At 40.2% G+C, this 21,526-nt stretch overlaps 1 protein-coding gene across 3 annotated transcripts in view; it reads left to right on the forward strand.

Moving 5' to 3' along the window:
* LOC105222726 (protein bark beetle) overlaps positions 1-21,227 on the forward strand; it is a 31,369-nt gene extending 10,142 nt beyond the window's left edge. The window contains exons 2-13 of one of the 3 annotated variants that reach the window (XM_049455038.1): positions 3,235-4,275; positions 9,582-9,766; positions 9,828-16,090; positions 16,151-16,362; positions 16,422-16,777; positions 16,940-17,065; positions 17,294-17,320; positions 17,423-17,520; positions 17,597-17,840; positions 18,382-18,508; positions 18,596-18,817; positions 19,814-21,227. In XM_049455038.1, the coding sequence (XP_049310995.1) occupies positions 3,667-4,275; positions 9,582-9,766; positions 9,828-16,090; positions 16,151-16,362; positions 16,422-16,777; positions 16,940-17,065; positions 17,294-17,320; positions 17,423-17,520; positions 17,597-17,840; positions 18,382-18,508; positions 18,596-18,817; positions 19,814-20,932 (9,588 nt within the window). In that variant the 5' untranslated portion in view covers positions 3,235-3,666 and the 3' untranslated portion in view covers positions 20,933-21,227. The remainder of the gene's footprint in view (positions 1-3,234; positions 4,276-9,581; positions 9,767-9,827; positions 16,091-16,150; positions 16,363-16,421; positions 16,778-16,939; positions 17,066-17,293; positions 17,321-17,422; positions 17,521-17,596; positions 17,841-18,381; positions 18,509-18,595; positions 18,818-19,813) is intronic. The other 2 variants (XM_049455044.1, XM_049455053.1) reach the window with 2 other exon arrangements.
* Positions 21,228-21,526: the final 299 nt, after the last annotated feature.

Here is a 21,526-nt window from a genome sequence, read left to right on the forward strand (position 1 = left end):
CTACATATGAATTTTGCAATTTGCCTGATGTGATCTTAATAGATAAAGCCATTATATAAGACTCAAAATCAATAGAATGATAGAACATAATTTTGCTATGTAGTCTTTTAGACAAAACTTTTTTATAGAACAGTCACAACAAACTTATATCTTTGGGTAGATCCACTATATCATCAAATATTTAATTCCTAATTTGAATAATTTCAAATTTAGACAGCGCTTAGTACGAAATAGAGAAATACACTCGTTCTAGACAGAATCGATGAAGAGGCCACATTATACTATTTTACAAAATAATATCAGTACTACGTCGTAAGAACCTGATCTATGTCATTAGTATATCTGATACTCTATTTCATTCAACTCCTTCTTCATTTCGTAGCACTTTGCCGCTAGTATGGGGTAGATGTTCCTCAAACTACCACACTTCTTACAATTATGACTATTTCGAAAACCATCCTAGTCTTACTTACTTCACTTGAAACAGGTTCTATAATATACGATCTTCTGAAAGTAGTATGACCTTTGCAGCCAGTATGGGGTATGTGTTTTTCAAATTACCCCACTTCCTACAATTAGGTATATTTTTAGAAACCTCCTGTTTCAACTTACTCCAATTAATACAGGTCTTTCCCAAAATCTACTACAGGGGTTTCCGAAAGAGTGATATGATTTATTTTCAGTAGGAAAACATCTAATTGTTAAGGGAATTCAAATTTTTTTATTAAATGTGAAATACACAATTAAGTTCTGAACACAAATATAACATTACTCAACTGACCTCCATGACTACTTTCACAGGAACGAATTCGATAAACCCAGTTTTCGAGTACTTTTTCCTCAAATCAAGTCTCATGTCATAAATATAACTTTAAATATTGACTTCTAAAGCTTGAAGAGAGTCTGATTTAATGCTAAAGACCAATGATTTCAAATAACTCCAAAAAAAGTAATCCTAACCCCATTGGAAGCCATTCAATGTCATAATTTATTGATATAATCTAATCTCCCCACTTTCCTGGCAATAATTCAGTTATTGTACGTGCTTAGTGGACGTAGCCCCGTCTTGTTGAAACCAGATGTGATCAAGATCAACTTCTTGCAAATGCGACCATAAAAAGATTAGTATCATCGATCTATACCGTTCTCTATTGACAGAAAACGATGTTACCAGCTTTCATTTCGAAAGAAAGTGTAATGGATGTTCATGAAGAATTAGTGGACTTTCTTCGCACCAGAATCGCTAGTTGGTTTATTTACCGCACCACTCAAATGGAAATGAGCCCCAGAGAAGATGGTTTTTATAAAGAAAATCGTTAACGTTTTCAAGTTGTTCCAAGACAAAATGAACAAAATTCGCGAAGTTTATGTTAGTCCAATGGCTTCAGTTCATGAGTTAGATCAATTTTATACAGATGCAAGCCCAAATGCTCTACCAAAACCCGCCAGATTTGTGATTTGAGACAGTCCAAATTCTTGAGAACGTCTTGGAATCGACGAATTACGGTCTTCAGCAACCACTTGGATGAACGGCAGCAATGTTTTCATTACTTCAAGATGTACTTTGTCTTATTGACACTTGAACACTATGTAAAGAAAATGTACGGTCAAAAGTGTCAACAATTCGACGATTAGCGAGCACTGGTGGACTGTTATTACGACCATAAAATGGCAAAAAACGCAAGAAAAGTTGCAAATTATATAATGATCCATCATTTTCGGAGATACAGCCTATAAAACTTGTGCCCTCGAGACTAGCTATCTAAGTGCGCCATCTTTAAACGCGTTTTCTGCGAAACTTTTTTTTGTTTTGCCAAAAAAACTCAAGAACTACTCAACTCAACAGATTTCATGAAATTTTACACCTTTTTTATATAAGAAAAAATCGGTGAAAAAGGCGTTTTTTAAGTTCCAATAGAAATGTTACCCTTGAAGAGTTAACTCAAGCCATTCTTCTATGATTTCACTTTGTTTTAATTGGAACTAAAATAGAGGTTCCACAATCCTAGACTTATCTAAGCCAATATTACTCAAAAGTAAATATTTTCTACCATAAAAAGTGGTCTTCAAGTTTTGAAAGATTTTATGAGCTTTTGTACTAGGAGTAGAGTTTATAATTTCTAATGGGTCTGCCACACAGTTACTTACAAAGTTGTTCATGCTTTTGGCCCAAAAAGGTAATTTCAACAATTTCCCTGCTATTACTTTCATCATTAAAGGCACTCACTTACTTTAAGTTATTATTGCTCTATTTCTTAGCACTCAACTACCGTTACTACTGTGATTGCTATGCCAAAGCTATTAGCAACAAATAAGTTCTAACAAAACTTGATGGTCTTCTTCAGCATTTGCTACTTCTTACACTACTTTTAATGGCAAGTTTGTACCGTTATGGTGATTGTTGTTGCATTACAAGAACAACGCTGTTTGGTACAGCTGTTAGCGAGTTTTGGGGCCAACCAGCCAACAATGAAAGTAAATGGGAGTGATTCCCGCGCGCTGAAATTGTGTTATATTCTCTCCAAAAGCGCACAAGAGTTAGACGCCCCAGTACCAACAACAAACACACACACACAGACATATATTTGTGGATATGCATAATGTATAACAACAAACACACGGTGGGACGCCGCCAGTTGGGGAGTTAAGTTTAACATTTCACTAATTGTTGTTGTTATTTGTCTTTGCCTTTGTTGTTGCGCACTCGCGCTTGTATGGCGGCGCGCTGTGTGTTTCGTTGAGTTTAGTTGCTCGTAACGGTTCTTTGCGTATAGACGTGTTTTCTGCTTTTGGACCTACTCGCTGACAAACGCGGCATTGCTGAGAGTGTTTAGTTGTTTTTGTGTTTTTATAGTATAACGTGTTGTTGTGTCGGTATATGGTGGCGTGTCGGCGCATGAATGAATGGCCGCGCTAGTTATTTTTGAGGGGTGTGGGGCGTAAAGCAGTTAGTAGTGCAGGTGAATGTGGAACGCCACTTTTGGCATTTCAATGTTTGGTCTGCGATGACTAAATCGAACAGCTGATAAGCGCTTATCTTTTTATAAAAAAATTGTGAAAAATAGTGCTTGATAGGCACACACACATGCATATTAGTAAGTGATTATGACGAAATTTTCGCCAAGGTTAATAGCGAGCGATTTGGAAAGGAAAAAATTGTAAATTAGTGCCTAAAATTATTAATTAAGTGTAATTGTTGCAATTATTAAAAAAATATAAATTTTTTTGTTAAAGAAAAAAATTAATTGTAACTAATTACGAGCGCAGCGCTGCGTTAGAGTGAATGTTTAAGCGCACAAAGTGCCAAAGCTGTGAAAACCAAAAGCTTATATGAAAATTAGCTTCAAAAAATTAAAAAAAAAAATATTAAAAAAATTAAAGCAACAAAAACACCAAAAAAAATGTGCACTCAAGTGAATCATGCGCCCATAAAGAGGACGACGCTTACGAATATGTGCTGCCGACAAGTGTAAAAAATTCAAATAAATTATTGCAACAATAAAATTCCAAGAAGTGAGCGCAAATTTAGTGCAATAAAGCAACAACAAAAACAACAAAGCCAGTTATAAGCTATCGCAAACTGCATAAGTAAAATTTCGAAAATTTTCGACAAAAAACACCAAAAAAAATATTTATACACAACAAAAAGTCGCAACAACAACAATAATGTGCGCTGCCACACGCAGCAAACACGTACACAGCGCGCTGGTGCCAACACACCACGCGCAACACAATGCGCGTCCACCTGGTTACGCGAAGCGACACCACAGTCGATTACAACAACATGCCACACTGCCCACAACGCTGATTTCCTGCCACTGCGCCACCCTCGCCGCCTTTAGCATTGTTGCACTGTTGTGTGCAGGCGCCGCGGCGCAGTTGCAAGGCAACACACTTGACGGACGCGGCGCGAGTGATGTGAGCGGTGAACTCAAATTCGCCAGTCTCGATGGCGCCGGCACACAACTACTCACACCGCTGCAGCCAGCGCCGAGCACAGTGGCGCCGCAGTGGCCTCTGAAGGTGGTGGATATAGTGGAACCTGCGCCAGCGCAGCCAGTGATGTCATCGCCAGCCCTCTCGGCTAGCACTTATACGGAGCTGCAGGGTGGTGAAATCACCGGCGAACGGACATTGCGTTACAGTGAGAGTCCTTTTGTGGCGCGCCAGCACATCGAGGTGGCGAAGGGCGCGCGTTTGATCATCGAACCGGGTGTACGTGTTGAATTTGCGCCGACTGTGGGCATAACTGTGCGGGGCATACTACATGCAGTGGTGAGTAAAATTTAACATATTTGTTATTTTTTGGAAAAGAATGGAGAAAAAGTGTATCTATGTATATATAAAGGTGAAAATGTGAAATATTCTCAGGAAATAGTTTAGCTTAGAGAAATATTATACGATTATTATCATATCTCAAAATAATAAGTTTTCTGTTCCAAAATATTCATCCCATTTCACCTGTAATTCCACCTGTTGCTCTGCAATGTTCGTAAAGCTTAACTGTTCAAACACAAGCCGATTATTCATACGCGCCAGTAATTCCACTGACAACAAAGATATCGATTCATATGTAAATAAAAGTGTGGATAAAGTGCAACCAGTCACCAAATGCAAACATTGCCAAAGTTCACCAAAGAAAACCTGCACCCATAACTGGCAAATAATTTATTGAATAATCGCAAAAGCAAGTTGGCGCTATCGCTCACCGCTTATCAGGCGACCGATAACGAGTAGTGAGGATACATATAGCATATATAGTACATAAATAAATAAACATTTTAATAGCGCTATATAAGTACTAATCATATGTGAGGAGAGCAAGTAAAACGTTCGGTTGACTCAAAAAAATTAACAGACAACGTTGGTCCGCGGTTTGGTTAATTCAGGCATATTAGCCGTCTTCGATTGACCGCTCGCTATGCTAAGCTCTATTCGCTGTCAAAATATGCAAACCACAACAAAGCTAACCTGTAAAATATTATGCAAAAGTGGATACTAGTTTAGAATGGTATAATCGCTTGCCAAATTGTCGCAAATTGATTATACCAGTTTATGCGATTTATACCAGTTTTTGATCTATTCGCCACTTTTTTACAAAAATACCGAAAATACTTTGTCTGTTTCTGAGTCTTAGACAAATTTAACATATTCGATTATACCAGTTTATGTGATTTATACTAGTTTCTGATCTATTCGCCACGTTCTAAGATTTGACTGTAAATGATTCCTGTATTTCTAGCGTAGCTAAATTTTACCGCTTCGAAGAGTCGTAAACTGATTATACCAGTTTGCGAGATTTATACCAGTTTCTGATCTATTCGCCACTTTTCAAAACATAATTATAAAATATTCGTGTGTTTCTAAGCCATAGCCAAGTTTAGGTTCGAAGAGTCGCAAATTAATTATACCAGTTTATGTAATTTATGTTAGTGTCTGATCTATCCATCACTTTCTAAGAGGTGAAAGTAAATGCTTCCCATGTTTCTGAGTCTTAGCCAAATTTAGCTGGTTCGAAGAGTCGCAAATTTATTATACCACTTTATGTGATTTATACCAGTTTCTGATCTATTACCAGTTTCTGATCTATTCGGCATTTTATAAGACATGACTTTAAATGTTTCGTGTGCTTTTAAGTCTTAGCCAAATTCAACCGGTTCGAGCTATACTGCGCTTTCTTCGCAAAATTTTCTATTAGTTCTAGCAAACTCTTTTAATTTTAAGCATGCGATGCCATGGTCTAGACTAGGTCCCTTTGTACCGCGTAAATTTCTTTTTAAGACATAGTTACGCGTTGGTTTTATTAATAATACTAATATTAAGTTAGGTATCTATTTTTTCTCAGAACTTTGGAAGATATTTTAATTGGGTTGAGTTTTGGAACAGAGGAAGCAGAGTTCCCTAGATGTAGCCTGTGATAGAATATTCTTTCTAATGCACTGTTGCTGGTAGTCGACCAGCGCTTGCTGATCTGGTCCGAAGCTCAACAATCCAGTAGTGAATCATAAGAAATCAACTAATATTCTACCCGTTCCCATGCCGAATTTATTGAGACTGTAGTACCTGTCCTAGCAGGCTCATCAATATCTAAGCAGATTTACAATAGATTCACGGCATTTTTACCGATAGCTGATACCCACCTATAGAAGGTTTTTTTTTCGTTTGGCATCGCAAAGGATACAACAAAGAACTAAGTGCGATCCTCGTCCGAAATGGCTGAGGGATCAGCTTTTGACCTAACTTAACCTAACCTAATTACAGAACTCCTGTTGAGGAGGGAAATATATGTTATGTTAGTTGAGAGTACAGTGCTAGGAAAATGCAGACCTTTCCTTATGACATAATATTCTATTCTTTCGGACCATTTTTGAGCTGGAACTTGAAGCTAGTTTCTTTCAACGAAACTATGTCAAAAGTTTTGCTATTTTTTAAATAAATTTACAATTCCAGGTTAGATAAAAGTGTATACAGAGACGTATTTCTGAATTTTGATATTTTTGCCTGGATTTCTTTTGAGATTTCTAAGGTCCACGTTTTTTTAATAGACAAATTGGTGGTTTCTTAAGTTCAAAGCTGGCTTGAGGGACTGAAAAACTGAAATTAGCGGTTAAGGAATGACTTTACTTAGAAAAATCCATTCCGTTGAATTTTTGTAGGGTCTCATTTGAACCCGTAACACTATCTTCAAAGCTTTATCGACCTATAACCATATAAAAAAAATTCAAACCCTATATAATCTGAGAATCACAAACAGAACTTTCAATTCTACAGACATACAACATATTATTTGTTATCTATACAGATAATGCTCCAAATATGGGGCCACTTTGTATTGAAAGCGTAATGTGTCCCGATTGATAATGAAACACGAAAGCAAATAGAACAGGTGCCAACGATAAAGCTAACATTACAAATACACGCTTACACAAACAATTTGCACGTAATCGAGTGAGATTACGAAAAAGGTAAACAAAACATAGTTCCACAAAGCGCAAGACATTTCGAAGCGTGCGAGCGACTGCGCGAAAGGCCTGCGCACTTGCGCACTTGTGATGTCAAAAGACCAATTTTTTGGGTGGGGTAGGCCAAAAATGAAAAAGCAACAATAAGAACAACACACAAGCCAGTAGCTAAGCTGACTGTCCATTAAGGCAGTGCGTAAAGTAGACGCGACCGCACAATTGCTGAAGAGCCATTTGGCATGCGGATAGCCGTGGCTTAGGTTAGGGTCAATGGCTATTTGACGCAAGCGCAATTTTCAGAGTTGTCCAATTAAAAAGTCGCAAATGTCGACTTTGGCTTTGAGTCACGACGTTCATTACGCGCACACACACACATATGTACATACAACAATAATAGCAAATATGACTTGACCGTCCAGCGCACGAACGGAAGTTGCTCTGATTGTCTGCTATGCGATTGCTGTTGTTGTTGCTGGCGGCGGCGTTGGCTCTGGCGATGACTGTGACACGCCCCGTTATACGCCGTTCGCTTGCTTTACAACGCGCCTATGCTTTATTGCCCATTTCGTGGCCTATTAGCGCGCCTATCTTCCTCCTCAGCTACACTTTTGTGCATTAAATCATTTGATGTTGTCGCTTGATGCCTTTTTCATTGCTGTTATTAGTATTTTTATTTATTATTCTGTTATTTTTTTATTGTTGTTGGTTTTTTTTTTGTGCTGGCGAATGTCTTGACAGACGGCCACTGGGTCGCATTGGGTTAATTAGATTAGTTGGTTGTTCGGTTGGTGGATTTTTGTTGTTGTTCATGTTGTTGTTTGCTTAGCTATACGTTGTAGGAGTTGGTTGGTGTGTCAAAGTGTGTGGCGCTACAATTTAATGAGTGACTGAGTAAAAGCGTATGTTTGTGTGAATGTATGAATGAGTGAAAGGCAAATTAAAGTTGACCCTTGTTGTCTTTATTTATTGTTATTGTTATTGTGATTAGTTGTTGTTCATGACATAGTATATGGAAATTTAATTTATTTAAATTAGCGAAAATATAGGATCTTAAAAATAATATTACTTTTTGCAGGCAGAAAATGTTTAAATCGCCTTATTATATTTACACTATGAAGAAATAGCATCAAGAAAAATTTAAAAGTAATTTTAATTAAAAAAATTATTTTAATTATTTAATTAAATTAAATTTTTTTAATTTAAATTAATTACAACTACGTTTAAACAAAATGGATTTGAATAAAAAAAAATTTTAATTAATTAAATTAATGAATTAATTAAAAAATTATTTTTTTTAATTAATTAAAATTAATTATTTTGCTAAAGTATTTTAAAAATAAAATTTATAAAAAAAAATATTTTAATTAATTAAAAAAATTATACATTTTAAATTAACTAAAGTTACTGTTAAAAAATTGTTTAAATTAAACTTTACTGAAATATTGTTAAAAATTGCTAAAGGTTAATTTTTTTAAAAACATATTTTAATTAATTAAAAAAATTATTTATTTTAAATTAACTAAAAGATGTATTTTAATAATTAATAATTAAATTTACTTTTTTGTTAAAAATTCGTTTTATGTATTGAAAATTATTTTAATTAATTTAAAATAAATTAATTTTTTAATTAATTAAAATAAATATATTAAATTGTTTCGGCTGGAATCGTCAGAACTATATTGCACACGAGAGCAATTACTAACTGACCGAGATTTTTACTCGAAATATTTTTTCAACACCCATAAATAACAGTGCCTCCTAAGTATCGAAACAATCAATAACCAGACTTTTAGTTACTCGGTTAATAACATCTGGGTGCGCACCTTTTTTGGAGTAGAAAGGAAAGAAAAGGCAGACAAACTGGCCCAGTCGGGGACACAATTCCGCTAAACTGCCCCAAGTCCTACAGCTCCTTCAAGGGTTGTTTAAAGCAATGGGCCCTAGAGGAACACCTTAGGTCTTCGACACAAGCAACAGAAGGCATATCGCAAAGTTATTTTGGAGTAGGGTTAATGGTAGATAGACCAAAAAGTTCTTACTTTTAGGCACAAGGCCATTAAAGGTAGGATCCTTCAGAAATTGCTGAGACGCTTCTTTTTCAATCAACCAACGAAATATCGAAAATATAACTGAAAAAGGTTTAGGCTTCTTAGGCTTTAAAAATTTTCCTTCTGATATGCTCAACCATCAGTTATCCGCGATAAAATGTTAGGGATTCTCATCTTCTTCGTGATCTTTAGTAATATCTAGAACCACAAATTGAATAAGTACTGTTTTCGTAACGTAGACTAGACCTTCCAAACCAGTAGTTTATCATAGGTTGGCTCATCACTTCTTCTACTAAAACTGTAACTTCTTTCATTAAGAAGAGCTGAACAATTAAACCATGAGACAGCCGAATGTGGGTAAAGCAATTAGCTCAAGTAAAAGAAAAAGTTTCATTTCCAGAAGGCGCTATTCAACATCAGTGTTAATAGAAATGGAACTCAAAGCTTCCAATCGATTATATTTACTACCATACAAGCGAATGAAAAAGGTCGAAGTGCTTAACATACGGGTGTTCCCAGCTCTTCTTTCATATATTATCCTCTACTTTATACTTTTTCATTCATCTTCCAGGGAACACCAACATCACGCATCACACTAACAGCACAAGCGAAACCCATATCACATCAGACCCAAACAGATATCATAGATGCAGAGGTACGAGGCGCACGCTTAGTCGATGGACCCACGCCTTTAGAGGGTCGCCTACAGCTCTATCACAAAGGCTCATGGCGCGATGTCTGCACAAATTCGAGAAAGTGAGTAATTCAAAATTTTTTTACAACGAAAATAATATAAATTTTTTCCAAACTCCAACAGTTGGACGCTCGTGGACTACGCGGTCGCGTGTCGTCAAATGGGTTTTGCTGGCGGACGATTTTGGAATTGGGTTGAACGCACACCAGGCTATCACCCACGTTTGCTCTACGAACAGCCGCGTTGTAAAGGTGGTGAGAACTCGCTGCTGAATTGCGCCTGGACATCGCGGCAGCTGGGCTCCGGTGTATGCGACTACCACAATGATATCGGCATACAATGTCGACCGTTGTATAATGCACCACTCAATAATTGGCGTGGACTCTATTTTCACAACGCGCCTTCGACTAAAACGCTCGGCTATAACAATATCGTTTACACAGCCTTATCACAGTCCACATTACGTTATGTCGACATCAAGCATGCGGGTGTTGGGCGGGACTATAGCGTCAAGTCCGCCTTAGAGGTTATTGGTCTGCCGCCTGTCTTGCAGCATGTAGTAATCAGTCATTCGGCTTACACCGGTTTCAATGCGACCTTGCCGCAGGGAGGTTTCGTCCTGCAGAATGTGACTGTGCAGAAAAATAATGGCATTGGTGTGTTTGTGAACTCCAGTCAGGGTATGGTACAGTTGGACGGTTGCAATATTATGGGGAATGTGGCGGATGGTGTCAAGTATGTGGGACATGACTTGCGTGCGAATGAACGTATGGATCGTGCGACTATTTATGACTTTTGCACATTACCTACTACCTCCGGTCAGACTTATCCCATCTCGCTGTCCTTCACGCAAAAATACTATGCCGGCTCGGAGAAAGTGTGCAGTAAATACTTTTTCACACGTCCCGGTTATTTGCTTACGGTGCACTTTGAATCCTTAGTGTTGCGCAACAATGAGACAGCAACAGTGGAGATCTTCGACGGTACGTCGGAGACGGATCGGGTGCTATTTGCGTGGAAAGCGCGTAACTACACGCGTCCTCAGAGTGTGACGAGCAATCGTGAGAAGCTCTTCATGCGTATACAGGCAGACGCGCGTCAGGAAGTGAATGGCTTTATACGAATTACCACAGATGATACACGAGCATATGACTTACGTATTGCGAACTCGGTAGTCGAGGATAATGGCGGACGTGGTATTGCCATCGATAACATACGTTCCAAACTGCATGTGCATGGCAGCTTCGTCTCGGGCAATGGTCATGTGTCGGGTGTGCATGTAACCAGTGGAGCTGGAGATGTGAATATCACGAGCAGTAATATAACATTCAATCAGGGTGGCGGTGTAAACATCACCTATTATGGCGGCAATCGTAATATATCACGTAGCGCAATACAAGCGAATAAAGGTTATGGCTTGGCCGTATGGCTAAACGATACAAGCGCACCGGACCGTATAGAATATATACCCTTCAATCAAACGACGACGGTGGAATACTCACAAATCGGCGGTAATTTGGAAACAGGCGTCTTACACGGCAACTACTGTCTACCCATTTGGGTCAACATCACGGGAAACAGCTTTAACGGCAGTCTACACAACGATGTGCTGGTGGAGTCCTGTTGGCGTTTCACTGCCAACAAACAGCCGAATATGCAATTACAAATCGGTCACAACACCTTCGACTATAGCCAGAAAAACTCAATTTTTCTCAGCCCTGCACTCAACCTACAAGGCAAAATCGAGTTCAATCACTTTCGCATGGGCTCTTATGGTGCAATTTATATACGCAATGACTATATCTTTCAGGAGTTCAACTTCATGCCTATCCGTCTGCTGATACAGAGTAACTTCTTTCGACGTAACAGCGGCGTTTATGTGGTCTCATTGGGTCTGTCGCCCTACAGCACACACGAGTTGCAGTCGTTGCTGTTCACACGCAATTTCGTGCGTGATAACAAGATCTCAGAACCGTTTGGACCGCTGATCGAGGGTAGTGAGGGTAGTGATGGCTCGGGGCGCCTCAATCCACGTTGCCGTGTTGCTGCTGCAGTTGTGGTTGCCTCCAGCAATGTGGACATTTTCCGCAACATACTACACAACTTGGACTCCGCCTACGAGGTGGGCTCACAGCTGAGCGATCAGAGTCAGATAATCAATGCCACCTATAATTGGTTGGGTCACTCGGATGAGAATAAGATATTCGCGCGTCTCTTTCATCGCAACAATCGTTATAATTTGGCAAAGATACAGTATATACCATACCTTCTGCATAGCTCAAATCCGGGTTCTACGACAATGATTACAATGTCTACGCTGGTGCCACGCTTCTCGCAAGAAGGCTCTGATTTGATTGGCGGTGAAATTGATGGTCAAGAAATACTCTCACCTGGCACGTATCGCGTAACGAACGATATCAACATACGCCCTGGAGGCAAACTGACGTTGCAACCCGGTGTTACGCTCAAATTTGAGCCCAGCGTCGGCATGATGGTCGCAGGTAAATTAGAGGCACGCGGGCGTCGTCCAGATGATATTTTCTTTACGTTGAAGCGTGAGACTGTTATCACTATGGATAATTCGACTGATATAGAGCAATTAGATGTTGACATTATCGATGTGGAGACCGAGTCGATCATAGAGAAGAATGAGCCACCGCGTGTGCCGGTACGGCTCGTTGGAGGAGCTGGTGATTACGAAGGACGTTTGCAGGTCTACTTAGATGGACGTTGGGGTACAGTCTGCGACTACGGTTGGACAGTGTTAAATGCGGCGCTTGTGTGTCATCATCTCGGTTACACGCTCAATCCACGTGACTGGCGACTACACCGCTCACAAATGCCTACAGTGGGTGTGACGGAGGATGTGATTGTATCGAATGTGCGTTGCACCGAACATGATCTCGATATAACCAAGTGTCGCGCAGAGTATTCAACACGTGGTGAGTTCGAGAACTCATGCACACATGAAAACGATGTGGGTATGCGTTGTTATGAGGGCGCTTGGGCCGGCGTACGCTTCAGCATGTTAGCTGAACGCGCTGACCTACAGTACCTTACTATTGAGAAGGCAGGACTCTTTGACTATACCACGAATATCTTCAAGCCCGCAATACAAATGGACTTTGCGCGACACAATCTAGAGAATGTGCGTGTGGTGGATAATTTGCAAGACGGCTTGGGTGTTGTATATGCGGACCTTTATGGTGGCAAGTCGGTGAATAATATTAAGAACTGTGAATTCATAGGCAATCGCGGTAATGGCATCAGCTTGAAGCAGTTGGATTTGCGGATACAGGGTTCGATTATAAAGAACAATCGCGATAGTGGCATCTCACATGATCCGGTCATTTCGGCGATCGAGCAGAGTGAGCTGGGTGGTTGGTTCAAAATGGCTGTGGACTTCAACACCTTCGAGGCTGACTACGATCCTTATGTATTGCCACGCGATGAAGGTCAAATTGACTTGGACACCTGGCAAAATAAGTATATACGCACAGAGCCAGTGCGTGGTGAGTCGATAAGTCGCAAAATTGTTGTCCGTTGCCCCGCCGGTTATGTGCTGGGCATACAATTGCTCAACCCCGTACAAAACCTCTCCACGGAGCATATCACAATACTCGATTCGCAAACGGAGAATAGGCGTTCCTCTTTGTGGGTACTTAAACGTGATCTCAATGTATTTCCAACCACGAGCAGCAGTTACGGCATTATCATTTATTACGAGAGCGGTACGAATGCGTTGGGTGGCGCTGTACTGCGTCTCTCTACTGTCACGGCACCAGTGCAGAATATACGTAATCGTGTCGTGAGCGGTCCTGTGCCTACGCTTAGCATACGTTCCACTAAGATACAGAAGAACTTTCGGGGCATTGCCGCTTACTACTACAATCGTTATGTGGGCGATAATGGCGAGTATTACCTACGTAAAGCGAATGAGTCTATCAAAATTATGAATTCTGAAATCAGTTCAAACTTCCGCGAGGCTATACTAGTGAAGTCACCGTTCTGGGATGTGCAGTACAGCAATATTTCCGAGGTCACTATACACGTGAACAGCACGATGATCACACAAAATGGACATGGCATAAGACAGCTTTCGAAGGATTTGCGTTCTTCGAATAATCTCTTCCATTATGTGGTACAAGATACGACGGTCGAGGATAACGCCTTCGGTGGATTCCAGGTCGCATTGCCCTATGTGTGGCAGTATAACGAGAATTTCACGCACAGCGTCTACTTCGGTAATAGCACTTGGCAGCGTAATCGCAACTTTTTCATCGACGTCAGCGGTCATTATACGATTTTCAACATAACCTCAAATGTATTTCTGAACAATCAGTGTCCGCGTAGTCTGATAACACTCGACGGCATGGAGAAGCGCATCAAGTTCGATTATAATCGCATCGAGAGTAACAATGCCAAATTTATTATGGAGCTACGCGCGGACAGTCTGAGCGAGATACTGGGTGAGGTGCCGGCACTGATCGCTTACAATACTATAAAGGGTAATAGCATCGACTCGATGACGGGCAATTTCCGTAATGCGCCCATGCGCAATTATCGCCCACGTAAAGTGCGTCCGCAGAATCGTCTACCGAGCGCCGTCGTGCGTTTGGATGGCATACAAAATGTGAAGCTGTATCGTAACTTGATCGCAGAGAATCAAATGGATTACAATCTGGTGGCAGGTGTACGTTCGGCGCGACTAAACAACTACTTTTATGCCACGGAGAATTGGTGGGGTTCGAAGGATGCTAAGTACATCGAGTCGAAAATATTTGATTTCGATACGTGGAACGATCATGCGGACGTCATTTATCAGCCATTCCTCATTGAGGACACTTTCGATGGAAGCGTCTCGCTTATCGATGAGCACGACGAAATCATTGATCTCAACAATTGGACGGGTGGTCGTATTTACAAGGATCTGTCGTTGCCCAAACGTCTCGAACCATATCGCATACTCTCCGACATCACTGTCATGCCAGGAGCCACGCTTTCCATACAGCATGGCGTACAACTCGAGTTTGAGCCAAATGTGGGTATACTGGTATTGGGCACACTCTTGGCTACCGGTTATCGTGAGTCAGAAATTATAATGCGTCCCTTTGTGAATGCCTCGCATGAGTCGTACACAATGTTAACGAAACGTGCCATCGAAGATCTGAGTCAGTCACAAGCATACGATTCCATAAGACTTTGCACGAGCGCACAAAATTGTACGACAAATCCGCAGCTCTCTTTTGGCGGCATCAACGAAGGCTTTCTCGAGTATTTCAACCATACCACACTGCAGTGGGTACCTATTTGTGATAGCCGCTTCACGGAACGTAATGCGCAGGTTGTTTGTCGTGAGCTCGGCTTTGATCCGCTCAATGTCTATTATGGACACGATCGACGCATTGAGTATCACACAAATTCACTGACACGCATTTGGACCTGGGTGCAACCGCTGGAGTGTCGTGGCGATGAGCTACGTATGGAGGATTGCGCCGAACGCTTAAATGGACAAGTTTATGGACGTAGACACGAATGTCGTTGGGATGATGTGTTCGTATTTGTAAGTTGCAACAGCGCGCCCGAAGATCTTGTTTATTGGGGTGGCATACGTTTTGCTAACTCTGACTTTGAAGAGAATCAGTATGGTCATCGTTTTCATGATAGTCTCTCACATGGACCGATCAATAATAGGCAGAGTCATTTGGAGTATATACGCATTGAGAACGCCGGCATATTGCATAATCAGAAATCAGCCGCAATACAAGCGATACACAAAAATCCGACAATACGTTCGGTGACGATCGTAAACTCCGCACATCACGGTGTAAATTATATAGCACCGAGTGGCACGATGAACCTCAACTTCTTGAACATTAGCAATGCTTTTGGCGCTGGCATCAATATACTCTCGTTGACCGGTGAGGGTCGTGAAAGTGATGAGTCCAGCTTTACACCACTTAAAGACTTGGATATACCTTATAAACTCTTTTCGCTCGTTGATATCTGTGATCCGCAAAAGGTGCTCACCGTGGAAGAACGTATTTTAGTCTACTATAAGTACGACAATAACCCTGTAAACTGTGTAAAGATATTCACCTCACTATATCGTGCCAAACCGATGGGCTTCCGTTTACTACAGTCGAATTTATTTAATCACTCGAAGGAATATGGACGCACGGATGTGATAAAACTTTTCGATGGCGATATATACAACGTAACTTCACGTTTTCTCGGCAAGATCGAATGGGATAGCGACAATCAGCGGAAGTTCTTCAAGACTGAGAGTCCCACTTTGAGCTTACAGCTGATTGCGAGTGGCGCGCCAGAATACCACGGTTTCATAGCCGAAATTGTAACGGTACCGATATCGACTTTGGGACAATGTGAGTAGAAAAGATTAGAAATTCCATAAATACAATTATTTATTATTTTCTACTCTGCAGTTCGCGATGCTCAACACAATGTCACCTATACCCACATATCGAACGCAGTGAAGGGTGCTATCACTTATTCGTCCGCCGGTGAGGTCACACCCACTCTGACACTAACCTCGAACCGCATCCAGGGCAATTGTCATCAACTTTATGGTAATTTCTCCACCTGCAAGTCGGCGCTCAGCATTGATGTGCAGAATATGCATTCGCTTTACTTTATGGTAAGTCGGTAGTCACAAACGAAACTTATCGCTCCTACTGATTGCATTTCTCTTCCTAGAACAACTTGATCATGCATAATCAGGGCGGTCTGAGCATACGCGCCGACTCACGCGGTTCAGCCACTTCGCTACGTGGTTTTATACATCACAACCTCTTCTATGGCAATCGCAATCGTCCGGCTTTGTATGTCGAGGGACGCCAATCGTCACCTTATCAAGAGATCGAGTTGTATCGTAATTATTTTGCACAGAACAAGGCCGGTTTCGAAGATGTCATCAAGCTGCGTCAAGTTGTCTCGAACTTCAGTTACAATTTCGTACATAGTAATGTCGGTGGACGTATTGTCGAGATATCGGGCTTTGAGAAAGTTCGTTTGCCCATCTATCAGACCACGTCGCATAATGGTTTTTATAGGTAAGTGAGGGAAACGAAATTTTGGTTGAAATTTTGCTCGATTTCTAAGATCATCAGATGTTTTGCATATGCGCCGCAATGTAGGCAACAGTTTATGCTCTTAAAATTCATAACCATTGCACACCTTTTGGCGCTTTATTAAAAATACTTTTTTCTTGACAGCAATGTTGCCACAAATTGGATGGGTCGCGCTACAGTTGTCGCCGGCACTGCGGGTCAGCAATATGTCGACAATATATTTGAGAATCCCGAAAACGATTATGAAATGATTACCGTTAATAACTCAATGTAAGTAAATTAGCTTTCCACCGGTATTATAACTCAGTACTATAAACCGAAATTTCTATGATTTTTCTAACCCCCAAACAAATATTTATGTATAAGCCCACTTTGAACTTTTCTTTTCTATTTTTTAACCTCGTTTTTACGATAACTATCCACTACATATGTACGTGCCTGAACTATGTTTGCATGCTACGTAAAAACAAACACACTCACCCGTTATTCTAACTGTAGTTTGAATGTTGATTATGTGATCAATAGGTAAGTGAAAGCAAATTCCAAAAATAAAAATGTCTCATTAAAAAACACAAACAAATTAATAACTTCTTACTTTTCTCATCATTTTCACTTTCCTCTCATTAGCACCATTGAACTGTGGCGCTCAAAGATCGATGCTAGACACAACTACTGGAGCTATAATAACACGATATCGGTGCAGTCGCGCATACGCGACAAATCAGGTATGCAGCCTATCATTAAATTAAGTTTTGAAAATAATTTCTAACCTATTTTTTTTCATATTTCCTCCATTTTCAGATGATCCTCTGCTACTCGAGGTGCAAGCGGTGCCATTCCAAATGAACAATCTCACCATACTCGATGGCAAGTGCCCGCCCGGCTGGTCGTTAGTGCATGATACTTGCTTCATTTATGTAGGCGCACCTTTGACCTTCCATGAAGCACGCGCTTTCTGCCGCAGCGAGAACTCGACGATGCCTTTCATACGTACCGACAGCGCGACGTTGTGGAGATATTTACAAGGCCAAATGAGGCACTTGAAGTGAGTAAAAAGTATATTTTTCGAAGACCGCTAACATAATAAGGGTCAACCTTAGATGTTCTGAGAAATGTTGTCCACAAGTTGTGATCTGTCAATTGCTAAATTCTTGAACTGGACTCTTTCGTCTATTTCTCTCTTTCTTTGAACCATTTTTTTAACCATTCTTCTTACATAAAGCCTACCTATTGCTCCAGTTTTTAGAATGTTCCTTGAGAAGATCAGAAACTTTTTTAATGGTATACACAAAAATATTCCTTGAACTACGGTTTTATGTGTCACCGGTAATAATTCGTCGTTGTCTAAGTCGGAGCTCTGTTGTAACTTCGATGTATTAAGATATCACTCAATCTAACGAAACTCGGAAGCTTCTCAATTAATCTCTCGTTTTACTAAATTCATTTTTAATTTTTAAAAGTTTATATCAAGACTGGCGGGTTTTATAATCCATTATTAGTATTATCTATCTTTCTATCAAAGTAACAAAACCTTAATTTACTCTTCAAAAACATTAACATCTTCATCCTCAAAACCTTATTTACAGATACCCAGAAAAGGTGTGGATACAAGATTTCGATCACATCGATCGTTGCACGAGCTTCGCCTTTACCACCACCGAGGTTGAGGATTGCAGCAATGAGATGGGTTTCATTTGCGAAACGGATCCAAGGGTAGGCCATATTTGAAAACAATTAGACATAATTGGCTTCATTTAAAGATTATTCTCTATCAACTGTTCTGCTCTTTCACTCTTACAGGTCATTATCGATCCGCTCTCTTGGCGCGCAGATATCTTCGCGATCAGCATCATTTCGGCTTTCATTTTGGCCATAATATTACTGATTTTGGTCGCCATCTGTTGGTATGCCAAGTCGAAGCATCGTCACGTGCAACGTTTACAGCGCAGGAATAGCATACGGCAGAGCTTACGTAGCTTGAATAGCATTGATCCGCAGGGATCGTTGCGTCGTCGAAACTTTGTATGATTATATGTTTATTAATTTTATTTTATTTTTTTCTAAATTATTTATGGTTCTTTATAATTTAGTTTAAGTTTGAATTATTTTTTTATTTATTCAAGAGAGTTTATTTTTCTTTATTTTTTTAAGTAAGCTTAATTATCTCTTATTTAATCCCATTTAGTTATAAGGAATCCTTATAGGATCAATAAGTAGAATAATTAATTTCGAAGCATAATTTAATAACTTATTTAATTTCTCACTCAGCCACAAATAGTAGACAACAGACTTCTGTATAGCTACCTCCTACATTCATGGTATTCCTCATAGTCAATAATTCCTTAACAGATCCTTGAGATCATAGCTATCATCCATTTCTGGTTGAAACTTTTTGGTATTCTTAATCTAACATTGATCTGTTTGTTGCTATCTGAGCTCTTTGCTTTGTCTTCCTGTTTCCTTAATTACTCTGGTCTCGAAAACCGACCGCTGAGTATCTATCAAGCACCATGGCTTGGGTTCAAGGATTATAATTACTAATAAAACTTACTGGCCTAGTTTTCCTCAGACATTTTTCTTCAATACTTATTGCAAGAAAAAGTATTTCAAATCGAATGAAGAGTGTTCTGAGCAGAAAGTTCAAATATCAGTTAACGCAGATGTGAATATAACTCGGACTCCTTTCCTTTCGAGGGGCGCTTATGATACCTTCACTTTAATACCTGAAATGCTATGGCAGTTGATGAGGTCCTTAAGGACTCGAAAATGCTTTCGATGATGGAAATTTCTTAAGAGTGAGCTCAGATCAGAGTAAAGGCGTTGCAAAGCATTGGAAACTGCTCCGACTAAAGTTTACGTCTATTTTTGAGACTGATTTTGTAAATTGTGAGATTAAATGTACTTTAAGCCTTATTTCAAACCTTATTTTGTATAAACTTATAATACTTTCCCTTAAGTTTTCATTTAACCTTTTATTTCTCCCCTTTTTATTTTCTTCCCGACTCTTTATTTGATTAGAATATGTCCACGTCGACGGGCACGCTCTCTAAACAACTGGGCCAAGACTATAAAATGATGGGCAACGGTTCCATCGATTCAATGGACAAAAGTGTGCTCAGCTCTGACGGCAGCTTCGAGGCGTACGAAAATCAAACAGCGCATCCCAGCGAATATCAAAAGCCGAACTACAACGAATATGTGAGTCAACACGCGTTGAAGGGCGCTAATAAATCAAATGAACCATATAAAGTGGCGACAATTGGCTCGATTTCAAAAGCATCCACGGCGCGTGGCCGTCCACGACCAACAGACACATTCGAACTTTCCTACCGAAATGAAGGTTTCCGCGACAATTCTACTTACGCCAGCACGCTGAACAACTCGGTGGCCACTAGTATAGCCGAAGACACGCCCATCATACACCAGACCGATGTGGAGGATGGCAACTCGGATTACTACGGCAATGCCAGTACATTACCCTTACATAGTGGCGGTAATGAGAGTCTCTCATTCCTGCATGAGCTCAAACAGAATCTACCGCCGCCCGCCTACAATAAACCGAAGACGCAGGGACACAGTAGTTTTCTGCCCAGCGGCAGTGGGAATCGCAATGGCAAAATGCGTCCCACCAGCAGCTCACAGCTGAGCAATGACTCACATATGAGTACGTTGCCGTATGAGCAAAAAATTGATAATTTAAATTTCACACCCACCCCACAAAAGGCGGAGGAAATGCCTTTGTATCGGCATGAAACTGCCGCGATCAGTGGACTGCCAACACCTCCACCCGACATGCGTCGTCCTGATTCCTACTACACCGCGGTGCGTAGCAGCAAGGCACAACCGCAGTTGTCGCGTATGGCCGCCGCGCCGCAAACTACGAGAGCGCTGGTGTCGGCGCAACAGCCGAGTGCTACGACACAGCCATTGGCTGGCAAGAGCCCGGTGCAGGGTCACAACCAAAATGGCAAACGTCCAAAGACTGTTTATCAAACTGCCAGTCCGGAGCCGACGGCGTACCATCGCTCCCGATCCGAGGCGCTGTTAGAGACAGATTTCGACGATGAATCGCCGAGCATGGTGCCGCTCAGTACGAATAGTCGCAGCTATAGTCAGCCACTGGAGACGGCTATGTAGACTTAGCGTAAGGCGAAACAGTGAAGTAATACGAGAAGGCGACGAAATCGAACGAAGTTTAGTATTTAGTGTAATAAGTAACGCATCATCACAAAACACAAACGATAGAATCACACATGACGCACCTCTTTTTTACCGTTATAATAATTTATGATAAGTAATATATGCAACTACTTTTTAAGCGCTTGCGAAACAAACTAAACATTAATTCTTTTATAGCATAAATATTATTTTAAGCCTTCGATCTGCCTTAATGCTACTATAGCTAGCCGATTTACTGTTGAGCGAATGAATAAGATGGAAAAGAGTATGAAAATATTAACGCTTTTGCGTATAGAGATTAATATAAAAAATTATGAAAATGAAATATTAAATAAAATAATTTAATTAAAGTTTAAAAATAAAAAACACATTCGCTTTGAACGAAAACTCATTTCAGTTTTTAAGTTACTATCGATCCATCCATTAGACATAAGTGCCCTATTTTAAGTTCATTTGTATTAAATTATATAGATTTCATGTATATACATTAGACACTTGTAATTAATTAAATTAACGACTTTTTATTAATTTTATATAAATTGACTGTTGCTT

Source organism: Bactrocera dorsalis, chromosome 1, assembly GCF_023373825.1.
Source record: "Bactrocera dorsalis isolate Fly_Bdor chromosome 1, ASM2337382v1, whole genome shotgun sequence".
Classification (NCBI taxonomy): Eukaryota; Metazoa; Arthropoda; class Insecta; order Diptera; family Tephritidae; genus Bactrocera; species Bactrocera dorsalis.